The sequence below is a fragment of the Nymphalis io genome, chromosome 13, assembly GCF_905147045.1.
Source record: "Nymphalis io chromosome 13, ilAglIoxx1.1, whole genome shotgun sequence".
Classification (NCBI taxonomy): domain Eukaryota; kingdom Metazoa; phylum Arthropoda; class Insecta; order Lepidoptera; family Nymphalidae; genus Nymphalis; species Nymphalis io.
Window position 1 is genome coordinate 12,091,342 of NC_065900.1, and position 20,832 is coordinate 12,112,173.

A 20,832-nucleotide genomic window follows, 5' to 3' on the forward strand; every position below is an offset into this window, starting at 1 on the left:
GAAAGCACAAAATCACAGATTATATATAAAATCGAGGCTAAAAGGATAACAGATACTTGCCCTATATAAAATCTCTTTATACTTTTTTTAACAGGATATAGTATGATTTCTACATTTAAATTTAATTATAAAATTGTTGAATTTGTTGTAATGAAAATGAAATAGTTTTATAATTTATTTTAATTAAATTATTGTAAATTAACTGTGCTTTCCTTTTATTTTTGCTACAACTTCAAATCAATGACGGAACTGTCAAGTTGATTTTGATTAGATTTATAATTTTTTTACAAATTGTAAATGTCTTGAAAAATATTTACTTCGAAAAATATTTAATAATTTATACATTAAGGTACATTATAACTTAATTATCCTTGTATCACAATACCCTAATTATTATTATATATTAAAATAAAAACATATACAGGCGTGATGTAAGAAGACAATTATTCACTAATATTTACTATTTGAAGGTTATATCTCGACCGCAACAATTATTTTAAGCTAGTTTTTTGTATAAATGTACGTTTTATAAATAGTATATTTTTATGTTTGTTATAGATGTTGAAATTTAGCGGGTTAGTTATTTGGAGGTTAGGTTCTCGAAGTTCTTTGAGAAAATATTCATCTTCAGGTGCGACAGTGTTCAAAGCACATAAAACAGACTCGTCAACAAATGTTACTGACAGAAATATCGAGGGTAATTCTCTGGGATTAAAAGACGGTTCAAGTAAGTTAGTACATAGGTCAAATCAAAATTTACATTAAATCATAGAATGATCATACTTGTTGTTATAAAAAATTGACAGTTATATAATATTATGTATTTGAAATAATATAAAAAAGTATTCTTAACATTAAAATTCAGGTTTTGTTTGACCATATTATTAATTGAATTATTCCTTTATTATTAATTGAAATATTGTCAGAATTTAAATTACTTTTTATTATTTTTATTTATTTAAATGAAATGCACATCTTACATTTTAATATACAGTTACAATGATAAATATTCCGATTGGGTTAATAAATTGTGTATGCATAATTGTAATGTCTAACCACTATTAATGTTTTCAATCCCTGTTCCCATCTCAGTTTTATTATCTTCGTACTATTATATATATTATGTATTTATTAATAATATTTTTAGGTTTAGTTGCAGCTGCTTTTGCTTCTCTCAATTCTTCAGAGCAGGATGATAATAAAAAGCCAAGTGTTAAATCTGTGAAACAAAGCCGTACCCAGCAACTAGACAGCCAAATCATTAGAGCAACAGATGTGGATTCCTTGCTATTAGCTGCTGAAAACCCCGTCATATCTAGGAGGCATGCACTTAAGGTAAATTATTGGTTTACACTATTACATTAAAAGTAGTGCAGTATAAATTAAATGTTTTTGTATTTATAGTCTAACATTAAACTCATACACAAAGTATTTATTATCTCTTATGAAACCTATATTGAACAACTTATAATTTAATTGATTACAATTTAGGCACTCACAGTAAGTTGATGAACTTTACTTTAAATGTTATGCTTGAAAATAATTTAAACATACGTTATTGCAGATGGTATCAGTATTATCGGAATGGTCCAGTAATAACAAGGTTAAGTTATCTGACTTTGAAAAGGATCCACGCTTCCTTAAGTTATGTCGTATCTTAGCCAGGACACCTACTAGCCAGGCTATGAGCTCGCTCACAATGGCTGAAGATCTAAGCACAGTACTTGGTATCACTGGTGATGATGAAGCAGCTAGGCTTATAGCTAATCTTTCATTGTCGCAAATGATCAAGGTAATTCCATTTACATACTTTAATATATATTACGAGTATGTATTTAAAAAAAAAAAAAGTAATATATCAGTTGTCTGGTTTCCATAGCACAACCTCTGCTTAATTTGGGATCAGATGGCTGTGTGTGAATAATGTCCCAGGATATTATTATTACATAATATGTATATGTATACAGCATAATGTGCTTATAAAATAAATGTGATTAAGGAATAGCTTACATTTGATTATATTTACCTTTTGTTTTTTAGAAATGACTTTAAATTATGAAAAATTATAATCTGTTATCTGTATGTACTATACCTTGTAAATCTAAATATAATCAAAATATATTTATAATTTTAAATGACACATTAAATTAATTTATAGTGTACAATTTTATTATGCATTATGTTTCTAATAAACTTATTGGGTATACTGTAGTATTTAATTAGGTGTGTGTATAGTTGTGAAATATTTTTTTGTATGGTGTTTAATGCTATGTGTTTTTAGGTGATGAAAGCTCTTCAGGTGAAAGGTCGACGAAGCACACCACTTCTACGCGCCTTATCTTACAACATAACTAAACAACCAGAAAAAATTGACTTGAAAAAATCAGCTGATCTTCTTTTCTCTATGGCTGCTCTGAATTTCCCTGATCCAGTATTGATGGATAGAATATGCAGGTAAATCGTCAGTCAATTTCTAGTGTATAGTTGAAAATGATACTAGATCAATGTGTGTATAATCAATAGGCTTAGATATCATGTTATCCTGACCAATTTAGGGTCACAGTGACCAATCTCAAGACAAATGAGCCAAGTGCGCAGGACATATAATAGTGCACTCTCTATACCCTCACTCATAATTAGATGGAACAGCAATCTGTTATGACAGGGCAGAGTTCATGCACAAGACCAACAGTTGTACAGCCTTCCCCAGGCATGGTAAAATTACTGTGCATCATGATTATAAACATTTTTATTTTTCAATTTTCAGTGATGTTATAGACATTCTACCAGAGAACACGGATAAACCAGCTGTTGTAAACTCCATTTTAGTATCACTCGGTTTGCTCAAATATCGTCATGAGACAGTCTTACTAGCCTTAACGAAGTGGATACAAAAATATAGAAAAATCTGTAGACCAGGTGACATAGCATCAGCAATCATCACGCTGGCTACTGTTGACTACATGCCAGCTCAACTGGATTCTCTGATAGAGGTAAATACATTGCTCTGTCTTTGCTTGTAATGAGTACATCTCTATAATCTAAATGAATTTAATTCATTTTTAAAATTAAATCATATAATACTAAAATATATTTTGGATATGTTTATGGAATTGTGCATAAAAGCTTTAGGATAGTTTATCGATCAATATTGCACCTTATTTTATTTTTGTATTGCGATTAAACCATTTATATCAAATTAAGCTGAAAACTGATTTATGTACTGTATCAAAACCATTTCGTATTTGTTAAATGGTAACTCCATTACAGTTGTATCATTTTCGTACTTTATAAATTCAAATGAATGCTTGCAAAAAAAACTCTTGATGATTTTTTTTTTATACAAAACTAGCTAATGTCCGGTATGCATTGCAATTATTCCATAAATATTTTTATATGCAACTAGCTTCCGGGCGTGGCTTCGCTGCGGGTGATGGGGAATCATTCGTCTAAATTTTTTCCAAAAATTCTTCTTAAGTTTTTGCGTGATTGAGTGAAATTATCCAAACATTTTACTGGTGGTAGAGCTTTGTGCAAGCTCGTCTGGGTAGGTACCACCCATCACCAGATATTCTACCGCAAAACAGCAGTACTTGTTACTGTTGTGTTCCGGTTAGAAGGGTGAGTGAGCCAGTGTAATTACAGGCACAAGGGACATAACATCTTAGGTCCCAAGGTTGGAGGCGCATTGGCAATTTAAGCAATGGCCAACTTTTCTTACAGTGCCAATGTCTAAGGGCGTTAGTGACCACTTACCATCAGGTCCGCCTTCCTATTCTATAAAAAAAACATTGTATAAATAAACATTAATATAACCTTTATATATGTAGAATTTAAGTCTATGTAATTTAAAAAGAACCTACCCCTTTAGTATACAGTAGACATATGGAAAGAACGAATTTTCTTTTATAGGCTATAACGTCTACTTTTTAATATTCAATGTTTGTTATCAGGAAGCATTATCACTAAAAGAGGACGAAATGACAAAAGCTTCGTCGTGGCTCGACCTCGTGTTCTCTCTGCTAATCTTGGACAAAGCGCAGGAACATCACCTCGTCTCTACACTCAAGCCTGAATTTATTGATAAACTACTTTCTGCGGGTGGTGAGTGAAAATAGACTTTATACAATTGAAATAGTGTTCATTTTCAATTTAACTATTTTGCAATATGTAAACTAGATTAATATCGAAATCATTATAGAAGAAAACACATAATTATTCAAATATTGATATTAAAATAATGAATTATGATTAATATTTGTTAAAAAATTTAAAATTTTTTCTTAAACGTATGATGACATCACTTTGTCTACGTTTAACGCTAATTTTGATGATGAAGATTTGAATACTTACTGTTTCCTTCTCGGGGTTGCAGCGTTCTATTATTGGCACTGAAAAGACGAACTATGTTAGGCAAAAATAATCATGCAAGTGGGTCTAGAACTTTATAATGTAAGCTAGTCGTGCTCCGCCGTTTGATGCCCATTCCAGTCGACCGAGGATGATATAAATATTATCTATATTTATTATTATAATGAGTGCCATAATTTCGTGGAAGATATACGGGTTTTATTATATTTAATTTATATATAAATGTTATTTAATTGATGGCAACAAGCAACTGCTAAGATTCTTGGCAGTAGAATTTATACTCCGAACTTCTGGTATTTTTTATTATTTTATTTATATATTTATATAGAATAGGAAGGCGGACGAGCATATGGGCCACCTGATGGTAAGTGGTCACCAACGCCCATAGACATTGGCATTGTAAGAAATGTTAACCATCGCTTACATAGCCAATGCTCCACCAACCTTGGTATCTAAGATGTTATGTCCCTTGCGCCTGTAATTACACTGGCTCACTCACCCTTCAAACCGGAACACAACATTACCAAATACTGCTGTGATTCGGTAGAATATCTGATGAGTGGGTGGTACCTACCCAGACGAGCTTGTACAAAGCTCTACCACCAGAAGATATGACGATTTAAAAGTGCTTGTAAGGGCCTACTTGTTTAAATTTTTATTATTGATTTTATTTTAACATTTCAGAAATACCCATCCCATCTCGACGCAAGCTGATGGCGATAGACGCGTACGTAGGTCTCAAATTCCCATCCACATCTATACGACTAGCGGAAGACATAGCAGTCGGTGTCCCGATAGTTTATACAAAGGAAAAAGCGCTCTATGTCCAGAACATCATGGACACGTTCAGGAGTCTAGTTTCAGCAGAAACGTTTTTAAGGAAGGAGTGTCAATCGGGAATGGGATTTCTTTATGGTGAGATGAAATATTTACAATGTTATTAATAAAAAAAATATTCAATTAATGAAACATTCTAGAAAATATTTATGTAAAGGTAAAAACACCTCTAAATGTGCCAACTGGTCACTAAGGTTTCTGCTTTATTTCTAAAGAACTTAGTACTTCACCGTGCTACTTCTATGCAGGCTGGATACATATGTAAAAGATTTTCATTCAAGAATTTGTTTTCCACCGAGTACGAGATGCATTATAAACACAAATTAAGCACTTGAAAATTTAGTTGTGTTCACCCGAGTTTGAACCGGCAAGGCTCGGTTAAGATTCACGTGCTCTTGCCACTGAACTGTTTCGATTCAAATGTATAAAGAAATTAATGTTTATTTGTGTAAAATATTGGGTACTTCAATACCTTATTTAGAGAAGAAGGAGCCTTTTGCCCTTTTTTGGTGCATATAAATTGCATTTTAGAAATGAATCTATTTTATGCTTTTATTCTATTAAATGGTAATAGTCGAGATGGTCTAGTGGTTAGAACGCGTGAATCTTAACCGATGATCGTGGGTTCAAACACGGGCACTGAACTTTCATGTGCTTAATTCGTGTTTGTAATTCATCTCGTGCTTGACGATGAATAAGCTGCAAACCTTCTCCTCAAAAGGAACAGGAGGCCTTAGCCCAGCAGTGGGACATTAACAGGCTGTTACTGTAATGTTATAATTATTATCGTCAATATCGTATGTAATAACCACCACCTTCAGGCTCTAGAGTTGATTGAGAGGTGTGCCAGAAGGTTGATAGGAGACGACGCATTGGTCGAGTCTAGGCTCCAAAGTCTTGAACATCGACGTGCGGTTGCAACTGGTGGTAGAGCTTTGTGCAAGCTCGTCTGGGTAGGTACCACCCACTCATCAGATATTCTACCGCAAAACAGCAGTACTTGTTACTGTTGTGTTCCGGTTTGAAGGGTGAGTGAGCCAGTGTAATTACAGGCACAAGGGACATAAAATCTTAGTTCCCAAGGTTGGTGGCGCATTGGCTGTATAAGCGATGGTTGACATTTCTTACAATGCCAATGTCTAAGGGCGTTTGGTGATCACTTCCCATCAGGTGGCCCATATGCTCGTCCGCCTTCCTATTCTATAAAAAAAAAAAATCACTCTCGGTCTTCTATCGGATACATTTCGGAGAATGTGCTCAGGAATTACACAAACTGATTCCTCCAGCCCCTTTTTACTATCGAACGGCCAGGCAAACGCGACCAAAGCGCCATAAGTACACAGTGGAAATTCCCCGCCGTACGAAGCGCTTTGAGTCTACATTCATCATTCGCACTGCGAAACTTTGGAATGCTTTGCCTGAGTCCGTATTTCCCGATAGGTACAATGTTGGTGTCTTCAAATCCGGAGTGAACAGGTTTCTTATAGGCAAGCGTACTACATCTTAGACCGTGTCGATGCTTAACATCAGGCAAGTCAACGGTCAAACGCTGGCCTATTAATAGTAAAAAAAAAAAAAACGCATCTCACTTTCTGACATTACGCGGTCATGTTCAGTAGGGCTGTTCTATATTCTATTAAAAATAATATTTTTTCATTCCAGATGCAGAGTTCGTTGTGGATTCAAAATGCCATCCGGTATCTTTAGATAAAGCGGCTAACAGAAAGGAGTAAGTATTGCGCACTTTAGACTTTCGCCATCCATAATATCTCTTATATATATGTATTACATATTAGGCTTTAATTCCGCTTTTAATTTTTTTTTTTTATTTGCTCGACATTCCAGCAGATACACATATCATGTTCAAGCTCAAACTGAGTCTGAGAGAGAAAAAAACAAATTCGCATTTATAATATTATTATATATATGATGAAAATTATACAAATATAATAATATTGATAATGTTTGTTAAAGAAATATATAATGTATTTTGTCCTTTTCAGTGTACATAGGATAGCAGTATTAGGTTTGGATTATCACGACCTCACGAGGAAGGAGCCTGTTCCTCTCGGGGTTAACAAGTTATACAGCCGGCTATTGCAACTTAAAGTGAGTTATTTTATTATATTTGTAATACCAAGTTTTCAACTCCACAAAATCAATAACATTATAAAGACAAGGTAATTGTTTCAATTTTTTTTAATAATAATGTTATGTGACATATTTCTAGTAATAATTAACGGATTCTATTATTAATAACATTGTGTCTCTTTCTTTGTTAAAATGAAGAAATAATAATCTCCTCCAAACCGATTTTGGCCACGGCAGCCAATATCAAGGGAAATTAGCCAACTGCGCAGGAGATATTATAGTGCACAAGTGTGTGCGCAAACACAGGTGCACTCTCTATTCCCTAACTTTCATAATCTGATGGAACGGCAATCCGACACGGCCGAAAAAAGTTCAGGCGTAGGACCAACGGCTTTACGTGTTTTCCGAGGCACGGGAGTGTACACACTTGCAACTTCCAGACTCCGGGCTGCTACTGAGAATTTTCTGACAGAAAAACCCAATAACTTTTTACTGGCCCGAACTGGGAATTGAACCCAGGACCTCCGGGTCTGCGGCCTTACATCAAGCCACTAAACCAACGAGGCAGTTAAAATGAAGAAATATTAATATATTTTTTTCTTTACACAGGGATTCAAAGTCTTAGAGATTCCATACACGGAGTTCAATCCTAAAGAGAAGCTGGTCATAAGGGTTCAGTACATCGAAAATCGGCTGAAGGAAATTATTACATCGACCAAGACGAGTTAGGTATAGAAATACTAATTAGGGACATAAAATTTGGATACAGACTATGGAACATATTAAAGACCCGTTGTATAGCGAATACCAATCCCCGTAAGAAAATCGCGGACCTTTTTTTGTATTGTATTATTTGTGGACTCAGGATATCAGTCGAAACATTGCATCTAAAGTAATTACAATAATAATAAAAAATATTTATTACATATTATAAATATAATTGTGCGATATCAGAATGGTATAGAACATTCAAAAAATATAGTTCACAAGAGAAGTAGCGTTAGCAAAAAAGTTATGATAAATAATTATCCGACTCTGGCAAAGCCGATGTGCCGGTTATGATTTTAGCAGGTTATGTTTTATATAGATATGTATGTTGGTGTGTTTGTATGTATGTATGACTGTAATAACATCGCATCTATTTAATGGAAACAACCACTTATTAATCTAAGCACTATAATAATAAAACAATCATAAATCTATAATATGGTGCAGTAACAAATCGCAAGCAAAAATATTCTCTAACCAATAAGTAATAAGGTCTCGTCTCGCATCGACGCGAACCTGCGGCCCGTGTCTCAGACACAAGGGCGGGTCCCATTCTGATCGCGCGGATTGTACTCGGTAACATTCGCGACTTCGTTTGCAAACTGTATGGCTGTAGGCTCTTTTTTTGTAGCGACAGTGCGTGACAGCAGACAGGTGATGAATTTTGAACGTGTAAAAACAGATGCGTTAGGCTCACAATTAAAATTGTATGTAATGGAATTTAGGAAAAATGTACAGAAATCAAGGAGAGGGGTTCAAAACAATATTTTTAACTTAACCAATCGCGGCCGACTAAACGTATGACCTAGCATTTAGTTATGCTTCTTGACTCAAGATGTCGCTACCTGTCTTTAATGGAGTAATAAATATGAACATTGTTTTATATTTGGAGCTTTTTCTACGCCATTTTACAGACACTTTCTTTGATGAGAAAAATATTACCACTACACTCCATTCATAAATTGATGACTTAAATTGACGAATCAAGGAGTTCGTTATTCATCACTAGCGATGATAGCGTGATGATGTGACAAAAGAGAAGTTACGATCATATACACATAGACTACACATATAATACAGTTGACAAAACATGTAACAATGATGTTTCTCGTAACTATTAAACGGAAAAAAATAATTAATTAACATTCGTTTTATTTTTTTATGTATCACGTTATACTTAAACATATGAAGAGATTAATAATTTTATATAATCATGTTCTATTATTTCTCAAGTAAAATTCAAGTTACCTTTTTTTCTGTCTGTACAATTATTGAACTGTTATAAGTTAATTATAGTGTTAGTCAAATGTTTTGTTGACACGATAAACGATTGGTGATTATAGATAATATAATGTGTGTTTGTATTTTATATCATTTAGCAGAAAATTATATCACTAGTAGACGATGTCGGATTGTTGCAAAAATTCAAGTTGCTAGATTTTGTTTTACGTATCCTACGAATACTTCCGACGGTCTGAAAATAAAACTCCATTCAAGTGTCCGCTTTGAATTTTTTTTTTTTTTTTTTATAGAATAGGAAGGCGGACGAGCATATGTGCCACCTGATGGTAAGTGGTCACCAAACGCCCTTAGATATTGGCATTGTAAGAAATGTCAACCATCGCTTTCATAGCCAATGCGCCACCAACCTTGGGAACTAAGATTTTATGTCCCTTGTAAATGAACACTTAACATTATTATCCTGGGTTTTCCATCTATTCTCGTGTTGAAAAACCGTACTTGTTAACGTAGCAATGCTTAATATATTGCAATGTTAAGATATCAAAGTAGCATACAACTAGTACATGTAAAAATATTTATATGTATATTTAAAACATTTACCTTTTATACACACACACACATAAACACGCATATATACATACATACTCATTTTTATCCGTTGTAAAATATGTCAATGTTCTATTAAAATGATACGCTATTCAACACATATGTATAATACTTATATATTTTATATGTATTCGTTCCTTGTTTATGTGTTGGAGTTACGAAGGATAGAATATGTAAATCTCAATGAGGTTATGCGACTCTTCCTTCCTGTGTCTCGCCAAATCGCGTAAATTAATAATTTAATACAATATATTAATTACTAGTTTATCCTCAAGTTACGCGTTCTTTGCGTTTTTTGTAATTACATCGACACATGATTATATGGCTCATGTTTTAAATATGTATATATTTTTTATTAGATGCCTGATTTTAATGTCAGGCATTGTGTGGCCACACAATCATTATCAATCACAGAGTTATCCGCAAAGAGTTTTGCCAGAAGATCGGCTTTCCCCTGCGGAGTGTGAGCTAGAGATCCGCCCGGATTCCTGAGCGGTGGCAGTGAATGTTGGCAGAAATTGTTTTGCACAGACTTGGTCAGACGCCGAAAGCTACGGGAGCTCGTCGGATGCGAAATAAGGTCATGCCCAATCTGCACAATGCGCTGTGCATCCGCTCTTGTGTAGGCCTTTTTACAGGACTTGAAGTTGTTGTTGTAGGTCGCTTTCAGTGATTCAATGTTGGATGCCCTAGTAACGCAGCCATTGAACACAAACCCACTCTTACGATGAGTCAAGACGAGAACACGCGGATCTTACCGATATTTACGTGTTCAACGTTAAGTTTTAACGTGTTTGCGTTGAACGTGATAACGTAGTGAGGAGACGTTCACGTCATGCATGACATTGTCACATGTATATAGAGAAGGTTATTGTCCAGCAATGCGATATTTGCTGGCTTTCATATAACATGCATAATACATATTTAAATGTTATGTGTTTTGCCGCGATTGAATGAAAACAATTTTGGTACGAACTCTTAGTAGCAAAAATTTCTAACATATAATTTTTTGCAACGATAATCAAAGTGAGATTGATTTATTTTACTTTAATCTGATTCATTGGTCATTGGTACGGTGCAACCTATGACGCGATAAGCGACCAAAAGCTTTCAGCTATTTGTCTGATTCGTTTATCATAAAACTTGTGGGGTGAAACAAAACTATTAATATAAATGGCATAATAAGTAACATAATTAAATCAAATTACGGCTAATGTATTCCACTACCAAAAATCTGAACGCTCATTGGTCGTCGGCTTTTTCACACCGACCAACGACAAATTACTTACGGATAACTAATTTAATAATTCGACCGTACCGATAATTGTATTTCGTGTTTTTTCCATCACACATTTATGACATATTTCTCTCAATTAAAAGCAATTAAGCAAAGAATTTAATTGAATTTTTATCATAAGCAACATACACACGTAATATTTATTTATGAAACTTATTTTTGTACATTTATTTCTGGATTAATATCCTGTATATAGAAACAATTCAATTACCTAAATGTATTGTTTAATTTGGTATATATTTGTACGTGTGAATGGTGTCTACTTAATTATAATTTATTCACGCTAATTTAGTCTCTAGAACATTGATGTAAAAATCAAACTCCCTTGTTTGGTTTATCCTGTTTAGATGCGAGGGCGTGTAAAATAGTGGTTGTTAATATTATAGAAAAATAAATAGATTAAATGAAATAGTGTTTTATTTTCATTAACGAATAAATTTAATATTTTTTTTTTTTAATATAGCTATCCTAATATATTATACTACAAGTACCACATGAAAATGCTGATATATTGTTATGACGGCCATGATTTTTGATTGTTTAATTTCTTGATTTAAATCCTCTTACTATGAATCTGAAAAATATAACTAAAAATTAAATTGGTTTTAGTGTTCTTAAAATTTTTGATAATAATTTATATTTTTGTTACCATGTGCGAAATAAAAAAATAGATGTTTTTTAATTTCAATTAACTCGTTGATCGAACTTGCCTGGTAATGTTCTGAAAAAACTGTGTAACATGTTTGTAAACATCTTTGACTACGATCACAGCTTTCGGTGTGGTGATGAATGCATCTGGAGGCTGATATACCTGGTGATGCTTTATCTTCTGTTGACTCCTGAAGTTGTGACGACCGATGCCGACCTTACCGAAAAGGCGGTACTAAGCATAAGAGCAATAAAACAATTAGTGATACAAAACCTTTATTCATTAAGTAAACTTGCATATAAAGTAGTAGTTTCCTTATCGGAAAACCGGTTCAATGCGTTTCTGTAAGAACTCACTTCATTGCTCACAAGTAAAATGTTAACAAATGACTACTGTTGATAAATAGTTTTGATGCATTTATTCTTGAAATGTTATGATTATTGAAGGCAATGTTGCATATCAATTTCTAACATTTTACGACTGTATCCTGCGGTGAGTTTATGTAATTTTTTCACATCAGGCGATCAGGCAGGATTCTGCTATCTTATCAATATCCCTTATAACCAAATTGTAATTTAACGTTTCTTGAATAACAAAGAATTCTTTAATATCTAGGTCTAACGCTTCGCCATTTAAGAGTATATTCTTTCTAATTGTAACGCTACGCTACGTGCCGAGATATGCCAAAGCGAAGTCTGCCAAGCCCGTCTGCGACCATTAGTGACGTCACATCCGACTGTCAAGTGGGATGAATTAAATAACCTAATCCGCTCATTTCGGAACATCATTCGCTGGTTTATTTAGCAATCGAGGCAACCGAATGACAAAGAGTGTCCTGCTTACCAAAGAAATGTAAGAAGAGTGAGTTAAAGATTATTAATTAAAAAAAAACAATTGGATATAACGTACAAGTTGATATTGTCTCACGTTACAATATTTAAATTTTTACATTTGGAGTAGTAATTTTGATGTTTTTTTTTTACTTTTTACTATTTAAAACACGACTAAATAAAATATTTCTGCATTTCTTATATTCCTAAGTATTGGAACTATTAAAGCTATGATAACACAGGAATGTGAGAAAAAAACTAAGTAAAGTTTATTGTTTTGACACATTTATTTAAGGTATGTGTACCTTTAATGTCTGTAACTGCGTGGTTTCGTAATCAAAGGACGAATTATTGATTTATAGATATGTCAAGGCTACCAACACTCCGGTATTGCTCTAATGTGAGTTTTAACGTTTAAACTATTGAAGAAGTAGTTCATTTTATTATATTTATCGTCTCTCAGAAAATTTATAATTGAGGACACTGCTAATTATTCTTTTAACTTTGATTCTCGATTGTATTTAAATATGATTATTTTTTTACATTGCTTACATTTAGGTAATACTTACAAGATCATCAGAAATGTATATGGGATTGTCAAAAATAATCCAGACAACCACTTCGTTGCACTCTGGTGACGTGAGAGATCCGAGATAAGAGAAGTAGGAATTTTTCTTCGGACTTAGAAGCTTTCTAAAACAAATTTATTTAAATAATGTAATTAATAAGCTTGAAGTAGGTATTATTAAGCTATAGAAAATAAAATTATTATCACTATTTCTTGGTAATATAAACTTCATTGATTAAAGCTAGTCGCTTGCCCATTTACTTGGGTTCGGCGGATTGTGTCACTTCACACACACAAACGATATGATTTATGGGACATTATGCTTTTGGTTTTTGTTTAAGTTGCTAACTATTGAATATATTCATGAGAGTTAAATTTATAATCACATTTATTTTAAAACAGGTGAATACTTAACTAAAAATACAACTAATGATAATTGTAACGAGTTGCCTTATTGAGTTTAATAAGCGCTTATATGCCTTTGATCTTGTATAAGTTCCGGCATAAAATTGGTAATGAAACAAAATTGTCGATCAATTTTCAATTATTTAATAAAGCGGCGTATTTGGATACATTTGAGACTATTTATTTTAACAATATCATATAATAAATAACTAGGTGTTTAATGACTTAGCCCAAAGCCTAAACTGTAAAACACAGACGGCATTAAACTAAAAGGCCGGCAACGCACCTGCAAGCCCTCGGGTGTTGCAGGTGTCCATGGTCGGTGGTAGTCACTTTCCATCAGGTGAGCCTCCGGCTCGTTTGCCTCCTCTAACAAAAGAAACGTTGCCTAATTTTGGTTTTAAAGGAGCGGTTTTCCCTGCTATCTTCAACTTCAAATCGAATTAACCGTTCAGTGTCATTGTTCTTAAAAGTTACATTAAGTCAAATATGTATTTGTTGTTTTTGGGATTAAAAAAAACATTTCGCATTGCAACCGCACCCCTATCATTTTTAACTTTCGATGGAATTATGTACATTCTAAAGCAAGTCATTATTTTTTTTACCTTAAGTTTAAAATAGCTCCGCTGAATCTGCGTCCAGTCCTCATTAATAGCGGTATGTGTTGCATGATCTCGTCAGATGCCTCTCGCTGGTTCTCGTTAAGATCTGGTTGGACCTTGGAGTGAAAAAAATATAAGGCATTATGCGCTTATATCGAAATAGATTTTATTAGAACGAGCGAATTAAGTAGAATTACTTAATTCTCTGTTTCTATTTATTTAGCTTACACTATAAACAATCATGTTTACCGAGCTGCAAAATGATTGCCTTTATTTTTTAAAATCAAGTACTGTATACTTGATTTTAAAAAATTGAAATCTATGTAATATAATAAAAAATATAGATAAACTTCTATTATCGTCATAATAATTTTCTTGCTGATGGTGGTTCGATTGTTATGTAATTATGTACATGTACAAATTAATTTAAAATAGGTACAAATGTAATAAAGCCATCCTCATATAACAATACAAAATAATTACTTCAAAAAGGCACAAAAACCATAAACGTATTTAAAATGATTAAACCAAACAAAGACCTGTCCTCATCTTGAGGCAGTTTGGAGTTTATTCCATCACGCTGCTCAATACATGTAGTTTTTTTCACAATATCTTGCTTTAGCATCGATTACGAAACGAATCAGTAGGCCTAATTCAACAAATGCAAACATTATTGGTGCTTTCTATGATTAAAACTCGTATTTTTCACAATTTATATATAGCCACAGGGCTATATATAAATCTAAATTTAATAATATATTATTTACATTACAAAATACGGCTAGTATTGCCAGTCCATCTCTTTTATTCAATGCCTCTGAAATATTGAGATCCTTCCGCACGTGAACGAAATGAATTTCCATAGGAAACCTGTGAACATCATAATATTGTTGTGAACTCAACAGATATCGTCAAAAAGACAGTAGTTCCCTGGGCCGAGTTGGCCCGGGCCTAGATCGGCAAAATGTAAGGGGTAGCAAAACTTGGTTGGTAAGTTTTTTTAGTAACTTAGTAACAGCCTATGAATGTCCCACTGCTGGGTTAAGGCCTTGAGGAGAAAGTTTGGAGCTTATTCCACCACGGTGCACCAATGCGGGTTGGTGGAATACATATGTGGCAGAATTTCAGTGAAATTACACATGTAGGCTTCCTCACGCTGTTTTTCTTCACCATCGAGCACGAGATGAATTATAAATACAAATTAAGCACATGAAACGTCAGTGGTGCTTGCCCGGATTTGAATCCACGATCATCGGTTAAGATTCACGCGTTCTAACCACTGTGCCATTTGGCCTTTTTTATATAAGAATATTATCTATAAAATAATTTTGTATAAACTTACTTAACTCCATCTATAGAGTGTTCTGAAAGCCAATGGAAGTGTAGTTGTTCGAGGCGGTATGTATACTTCAAAGGGCCACCAGTTATCGTTGGATGCATGTCGGTATAACCTTCAGTACTAAACTGAACTACAACGTATAGATAATTACGTATTATTGATTATTGTTATTATTATTGTTGTGTTACGATTTCGTATTGGCCAGCTAGCTTATATATCTGCAGAACACGAGATGATAATGATTTTAATTTCTTATATATATCCGCCGTAACAGCCTGTGAATGTCCCACTGCTGGGCTAAAGGCCTCCTCTCCTCTTTTTGAGGAGAAGGTTTGGAGCTTATTATATATATATACATAGTATAGTGTACTTATTAGTTAGAGTTACTGGTGGTAGAGCTTTGTGCAAGCTCGACTGGGTAGGTACCACCCACTCATCAGATATTCTACCGCAAAACAGCAATACTTGATATTGTTGTGTTCCGGTTTGAAGGGTGAGTGAGCCAGTGTAATTACAGGCACAAGGGACATAAAATCTTAGTTCCCAAGGTTGGTGGCGCATTGGATATGTAAGCGATGGTTGACATTTCTTACAATGCCAATGTCTAAGAGCGTTGGTGACCACTTACCATCAGGTGGCCCATATGCTCGTCCGCCTTCCTATTCTATAAAAAAAAAAAAAAAAAGTATAGTCTAGTTGTACTAATTTCATACTTACTTGTGTGGCCATTATTGAGCCCTGATGAGAGGACGTTCTCATAACCGATAAACTTGAGACTGCCATGTTTGATGAACTGCCTATCAAAGTCTTTGATGACATTGTTCGTTTGGATATTAATGGGAGACTGTCTTTTACCCCCTTTTTTACAAAATCCCCCTGGCCATGCACTTTCATCTGGTAACATTTTTGATTAGATTTTATTATATTAGATTTCCATAAATGAACGAATTTGTATGGTTTTGTAAAATTTGGCGCATCGGTGGTAAGCAGAAACGCAAGCTTCTTACAGAAATTAATCTTCTAAATCTTTAGACGTATCTCTTGAACTTAAGATAATTTATTAAAAAATATAAATCAATAACAAAACTTGCTTGCATCGTAAGTCGTTAAATATAATTATTATTATTATTTTTTTTATATCGCCGGGAGGGCAAATGACTCTACTCCACCTGATGGTAAGTGGTAGTAGAGTCCAAACGCGACGACGGCCAGTACAGACGGGAAAAACGTTCTGCACTAGCCGCCTTCGCCTTGCCGGCCCGCAAGATGCCTCTTCACGCCTCGTTTGAAGGAACCCGGGTTGTAAGAGGAGGGGAATACGTGAGCTGGTAAGGAATTCCATTTTTTGGAAGTGCGACAAAGAAAGGAGTTGCCAAATTTCTTTGTTCGCGATGGAATTGATGTCACAGTTAGGCGGTGACATCGAGAACCAGCCCGCGTGGACTTAAGAAGGAAGGGGGAAGCAGGAATTAGAGAGAATAATTCCTCAGAGCACTCGCCGTGATACAGTCGATAGAAAGCGCTCAGTGCTGCTATCTCACGACGCAATTGTAAAGGTTCAAGGGTGTTTGTGACCTTTACGTCGCCAATAATGCGTACGGCACGTCGCTGCAACCGGTCCAAGGCCTCAAGTAGGTACTTAGCGGAGCCATCCCAAAGGTGCGAGCAATATTCCACGCAAGACCGTACCTGTGTTTTGTACAGCAGGCACAGTTGTTGTGGCGTGAAAAAGCGCCGCACCTTGTTCAGAACTCCGAGTTTCCGTGAAGCTGTTTTTATAACAGCCTCGATGTAATCCCTTGGACTAAGGTCGCAGCGAACGTCAATCCCCAGCATGGCGATTTTGCTTTGCATCACCAGCGGAGTACCACAGAGGGAGGGAAGAGGGGAAAATGTTGACTTTTTCGCCGTGAGAGCGCATACCTGTGTTTTCTTGGCATTAAACTCAACAAGATTATCAGAGCCCCATTTGGCGATGAGATCTAACGTCCTATCGAGTTCAATGACAAGATTCTCCCGCCTCTCCTCAGTTTCCGCCCGCCCAGCCACTGCGCGTCCGTGGTATCCACCATGCACTGTACTATCATCTGCATAGCAATGTATGTTCCCAAGGGAGAGCATATCATTGATATGCAAAAGAAAGAGTGTGGGAGATAGCACAGATCCCTGGGGGACCCCAGCATTCACTACATAGAATTGTGAAGCACAACCATCTACTAAAACACGAAGGCTACGCTTGTGTAGGAAGCTGGCAATCCAGGTGCATAGCTGAGCAGGCAGACCATATGCCGGTAGCTTGGAGAGAAGACTTCTGTGCCAGACCCTGTCGAAAGCCTTGGAGATATCGAGGCTGACAGCCAACGATTCTCCATGCTTGTCGATAGCTTCACCCCAGAGGTGTGTTACGTACGCTAGAAGATCACCTGTGGACCGTTTTGGTCGAAAACCGTACTGACGATCATTAATTAGACAGTGATCTTCTAGGTAATGGATCAGTTGGTTGTTTAAAATCCGTTCCATCACCTTACAAAGTACTGAGGTGATAGCTATTGGCCGATAATTTGCCGGGTCAGACCGATCCCCTTTTTTGGGAACCGCTTGCACATTAGCTCTTCTCCAAGCCTCCGGCACACTTCCCGAAGAGAGAGAAAGTTTAAATCATTATTACACAGATCAGACCACGATATTATTTTTTAAATGACCGTTCAGGCAAGCCCGCCCTATATACCGAAAATTAAACATATAGGAATGTTTGCAACCTCAGTTTTCACATACAACAACACAAGTTACAAGTTGATGCTTGTTTTATAATAGATACTAATGCCGAATACATTTTAACATGTACGCGAATAAGCCGTGCAAAGATTCCTCTTTAATTCCATCAATTTCTTGTTGGTTAAAGTTGAAATACTTGAACCTTAGAGCAGTAATGCAAGAACATTTCCTATGTATATATAAGACCTCATTTAATTGCCTCTAGTAATGGATAGGCTGGTTTTTAAATAACGATTCAAATGCTGCCATTATTCTTGCCACGCAGTCATAATTAGTAAAATGGCTTTTGTTAATTTTGATTGATGTTTCATCAATTGAATCAAGCCCTCTATGTAAATGAACGATCATAGTAATAATTGTACAAACTATTATGATTTAATTTTAATATGTTGTTGATATTATAACAATAAACAAATTTCATACTAAAGAAAACGTACCGTCATAACTCCAAATCGGTCCGTAGAATGAAATACACAAAAATAAATCTGCAAAATAATGTAAATATTATTTTAGATATAATATATATAGTTAAATTTATTTTTAAATAAAATAATTAGATATTTATTTCACAAAATATATTTTATTAATATTTAATTGATTTATTATTCATATGTTATATTTAAATTAATTGTTTAGTTCCTGAAATTACAATCTGTTTCAATTTCTATGTATTTCTATGAACTCTTTTTTTTCAACTTATCGACGTCCACTGCTGGACGAAAGCCTTTAGATGATGTCTAACTGCCAGACTCAGAGACGCTTAATATTTAATTATAGTGCTTCTTAGCATAGATTCTACGCGTAAGATCTACACAATGAAAGTAAGTACCTATTTTATATATTAGAAATTTCCAGTGAGTATAGATTATGTCATTGAAACGATAACATAAAATTACGTGCGTTTTTTTTGTAAAAATCGTAAAGATGCGACGAGAAAAGACAACCTTCCTCTTTTGAAGTCGGTAGAAATCTGAACGCTTAGCTCTAACATATCAAAGTTAACATAACAAACTCAGCTCGAACATATACTCGACCTAGTTTTCTAAAAGAGAGCACTTCTTTTAATTGCAGGCAAAGAAAGTTTATGAAAATGACGTTGTTTCAAAAAAAAATACAACAATTTTGCTTATAACCCTGTTATGAAGATGAAATATATGTCAACGGTATTTTCGTGCCTTGTTGGTCTTGTGGGTTTAAAAGGCTACAGATATAAGGCCCTGGGTCTTAAGCTTGGTGTTTGTAATTTTGCAGTATTTTGGTAATGTCCAACTGGTGGTAGGGCTTTGTGCAAGCTCGTCTTGGTAGGTACCACCCACTCATCAGATATTCTACCGCAAAACAGCAGTACTTGGTATTGTCGTGTTCCGGTTTGAAGGGTGAGTGAGGCCAGTGTAATTACAGGCACAAGGGACATAAAATCTTAGTTCCCAAGGTTGGTGGCGCTTTGGATATGTAAGCGATGGTTGACATTTCTTACAATGCCAATGTCTAAGGGCGTTGGTGACCATTTACCATCAGGTGGTCCATATGCTCGTCCGCCTTCCTATTCTATAATATAAATATATCTCTATCGAAAGATGATCAAACAAAAGTTTTGTAGATAAAAAATTGTTTGAATGACAAACGTTTTGATGATTAAATGTACTTATGAATTTACTTTTTATCCGTATTTAATTTGATTAATTGTTTTGTGTATCAAATTAATCATTCAAAACTTTATAAGGTTTTTTTTAATATAGTAGATCATACCAAAATATTTAATAGTATTTGTTAAATTCCTTTAATTATATATTCCCTATATTAATGATAATAAATTAAAATTTAGTTTTGAAATAAGTAACTAAAGAATATTATATAAAATATATTCATAAATGCCTATAAAAGTGCTTTTATGAGTTCTTGAATAAATAATATTGTATGAATCTTATCTTTTATATATGTAAGGTTATGGTATGTAAGGTAATGTAATGTACTTACCTATATACATGACTACAATTATGTACACTTTCTCCACAAACATAACTCGATATGAACATGAATATGATCACCTTTCAAATGATATAAAAATTCTTTCACTGTTATTAACAGAAATACTTGTTTACGAAAACATCATTGTGCATTGCGTTGTTTTAAAATTTTCAATTGTAAATACTCTTTGGGGAGAGTAAACATAACAACCAAGGTCGTTCAGTTTAGCGCCGAACTTGCACAGGGCACTAAGTATTTATCGACCTGCGGAACATGAGATATAAAAGATTGGACGTATCTGTCACACATATGCGCTATAATATATCCGCGCTGATGGCTCCCTTGTCTGCCGTAAGAAGGGCCGCTGGTGCTGAAATCAATCAGATCAGATGGACATCGACGATGTCATGGTACGTGTGCATGAGATGTGTTCTTCCGAATTTATGTTACATCGTGTTGTTTTTTTTGGCAGGACTTATAGGAC

General features: G+C 34.6%; 2 protein-coding genes across 3 annotated transcripts; one reads left to right on the plus strand and one right to left on the minus strand.

The window, feature by feature from the left end:
- Positions 1-245: 245 nt before the first annotated feature.
- Positions 246-11,621, plus strand: LOC126773006 (FAST kinase domain-containing protein 4). Of its 2 annotated transcripts, none has more exons than XM_050493619.1 (11): positions 246-349; positions 559-727; positions 1,148-1,335; positions 1,565-1,792; positions 2,282-2,454; positions 2,768-2,993; positions 3,954-4,104; positions 5,056-5,286; positions 6,871-6,937; positions 7,212-7,317; positions 7,909-11,621. In XM_050493619.1, the coding sequence occupies exons 2-11, from the start codon at positions 559-561 to the stop codon at positions 8,026-8,028; spliced, it is 1,659 nt and encodes a 552-aa protein (XP_050349576.1). In that variant the 5' UTR covers positions 246-349; the 3' UTR covers positions 8,029-11,621. The 2 variants fall into 2 exon arrangements, with proteins under 2 accessions (XP_050349576.1, XP_050349577.1); XM_050493620.1 differs by lacking the exon at positions 246-349 and adding an exon at positions 355-470.
- A 279-nt stretch (positions 11,622-11,900) lies between these two features.
- Positions 11,901-20,463, minus strand: LOC126772980 (putative carbonic anhydrase 3). The gene is made up of 8 exons (XM_050493581.1): positions 20,358-20,463; positions 18,818-18,865; positions 16,323-16,499; positions 15,609-15,735; positions 15,034-15,136; positions 14,270-14,382; positions 13,261-13,384; positions 11,901-12,095 (listed from the first exon to the last, which is right to left on the minus strand). Exons 1-8 carry the CDS (start codon positions 20,398-20,400, stop codon positions 11,901-11,903), a joined length of 930 nt encoding a protein of 309 aa, XP_050349538.1. The 5' UTR covers positions 20,401-20,463.
- Between the last annotated feature and the right edge of the window lie 369 nt (positions 20,464-20,832).

Bases quoted from the DNA above. Each gene is read 5' to 3' on its own strand.
- LOC126773006 (XM_050493619.1), top strand. From the start codon at position 559: ATGTTGAAATTTAGCGGGTTAGTTATTTGGAGGTTAGGTTCTCGAAGT. The intron at 1,336-1,564 runs GTAAATTATTGG...ACGTTATTGCAG, and splicing joins CTAGGAGGCATGCACTTAAG to ATGGTATCAGTATTATCGGA. The intron at 2,994-3,953 runs GTAAATACATTG...GTTTGTTATCAG, and splicing joins AACTGGATTCTCTGATAGAG to GAAGCATTATCACTAAAAGA.
- LOC126772980 (XM_050493581.1), bottom strand. From the start codon at position 20,400: ATGTTTGTGGAGAAAGTGTACATAATTGTAGTCATGTATATAG. The intron at 18,866-20,357 runs GTAAGTACATTA...ATTATTTTGCAG, and splicing joins AATTGTAGTCATGTATATAG to ATTTATTTTTGTGTATTTCA. The intron at 15,137-15,608 runs GTAAGTTTATAC...TGATGTTCACAG, and splicing joins CACTCTATAGATGGAGTTAA to GTTTCCTATGGAAATTCATT.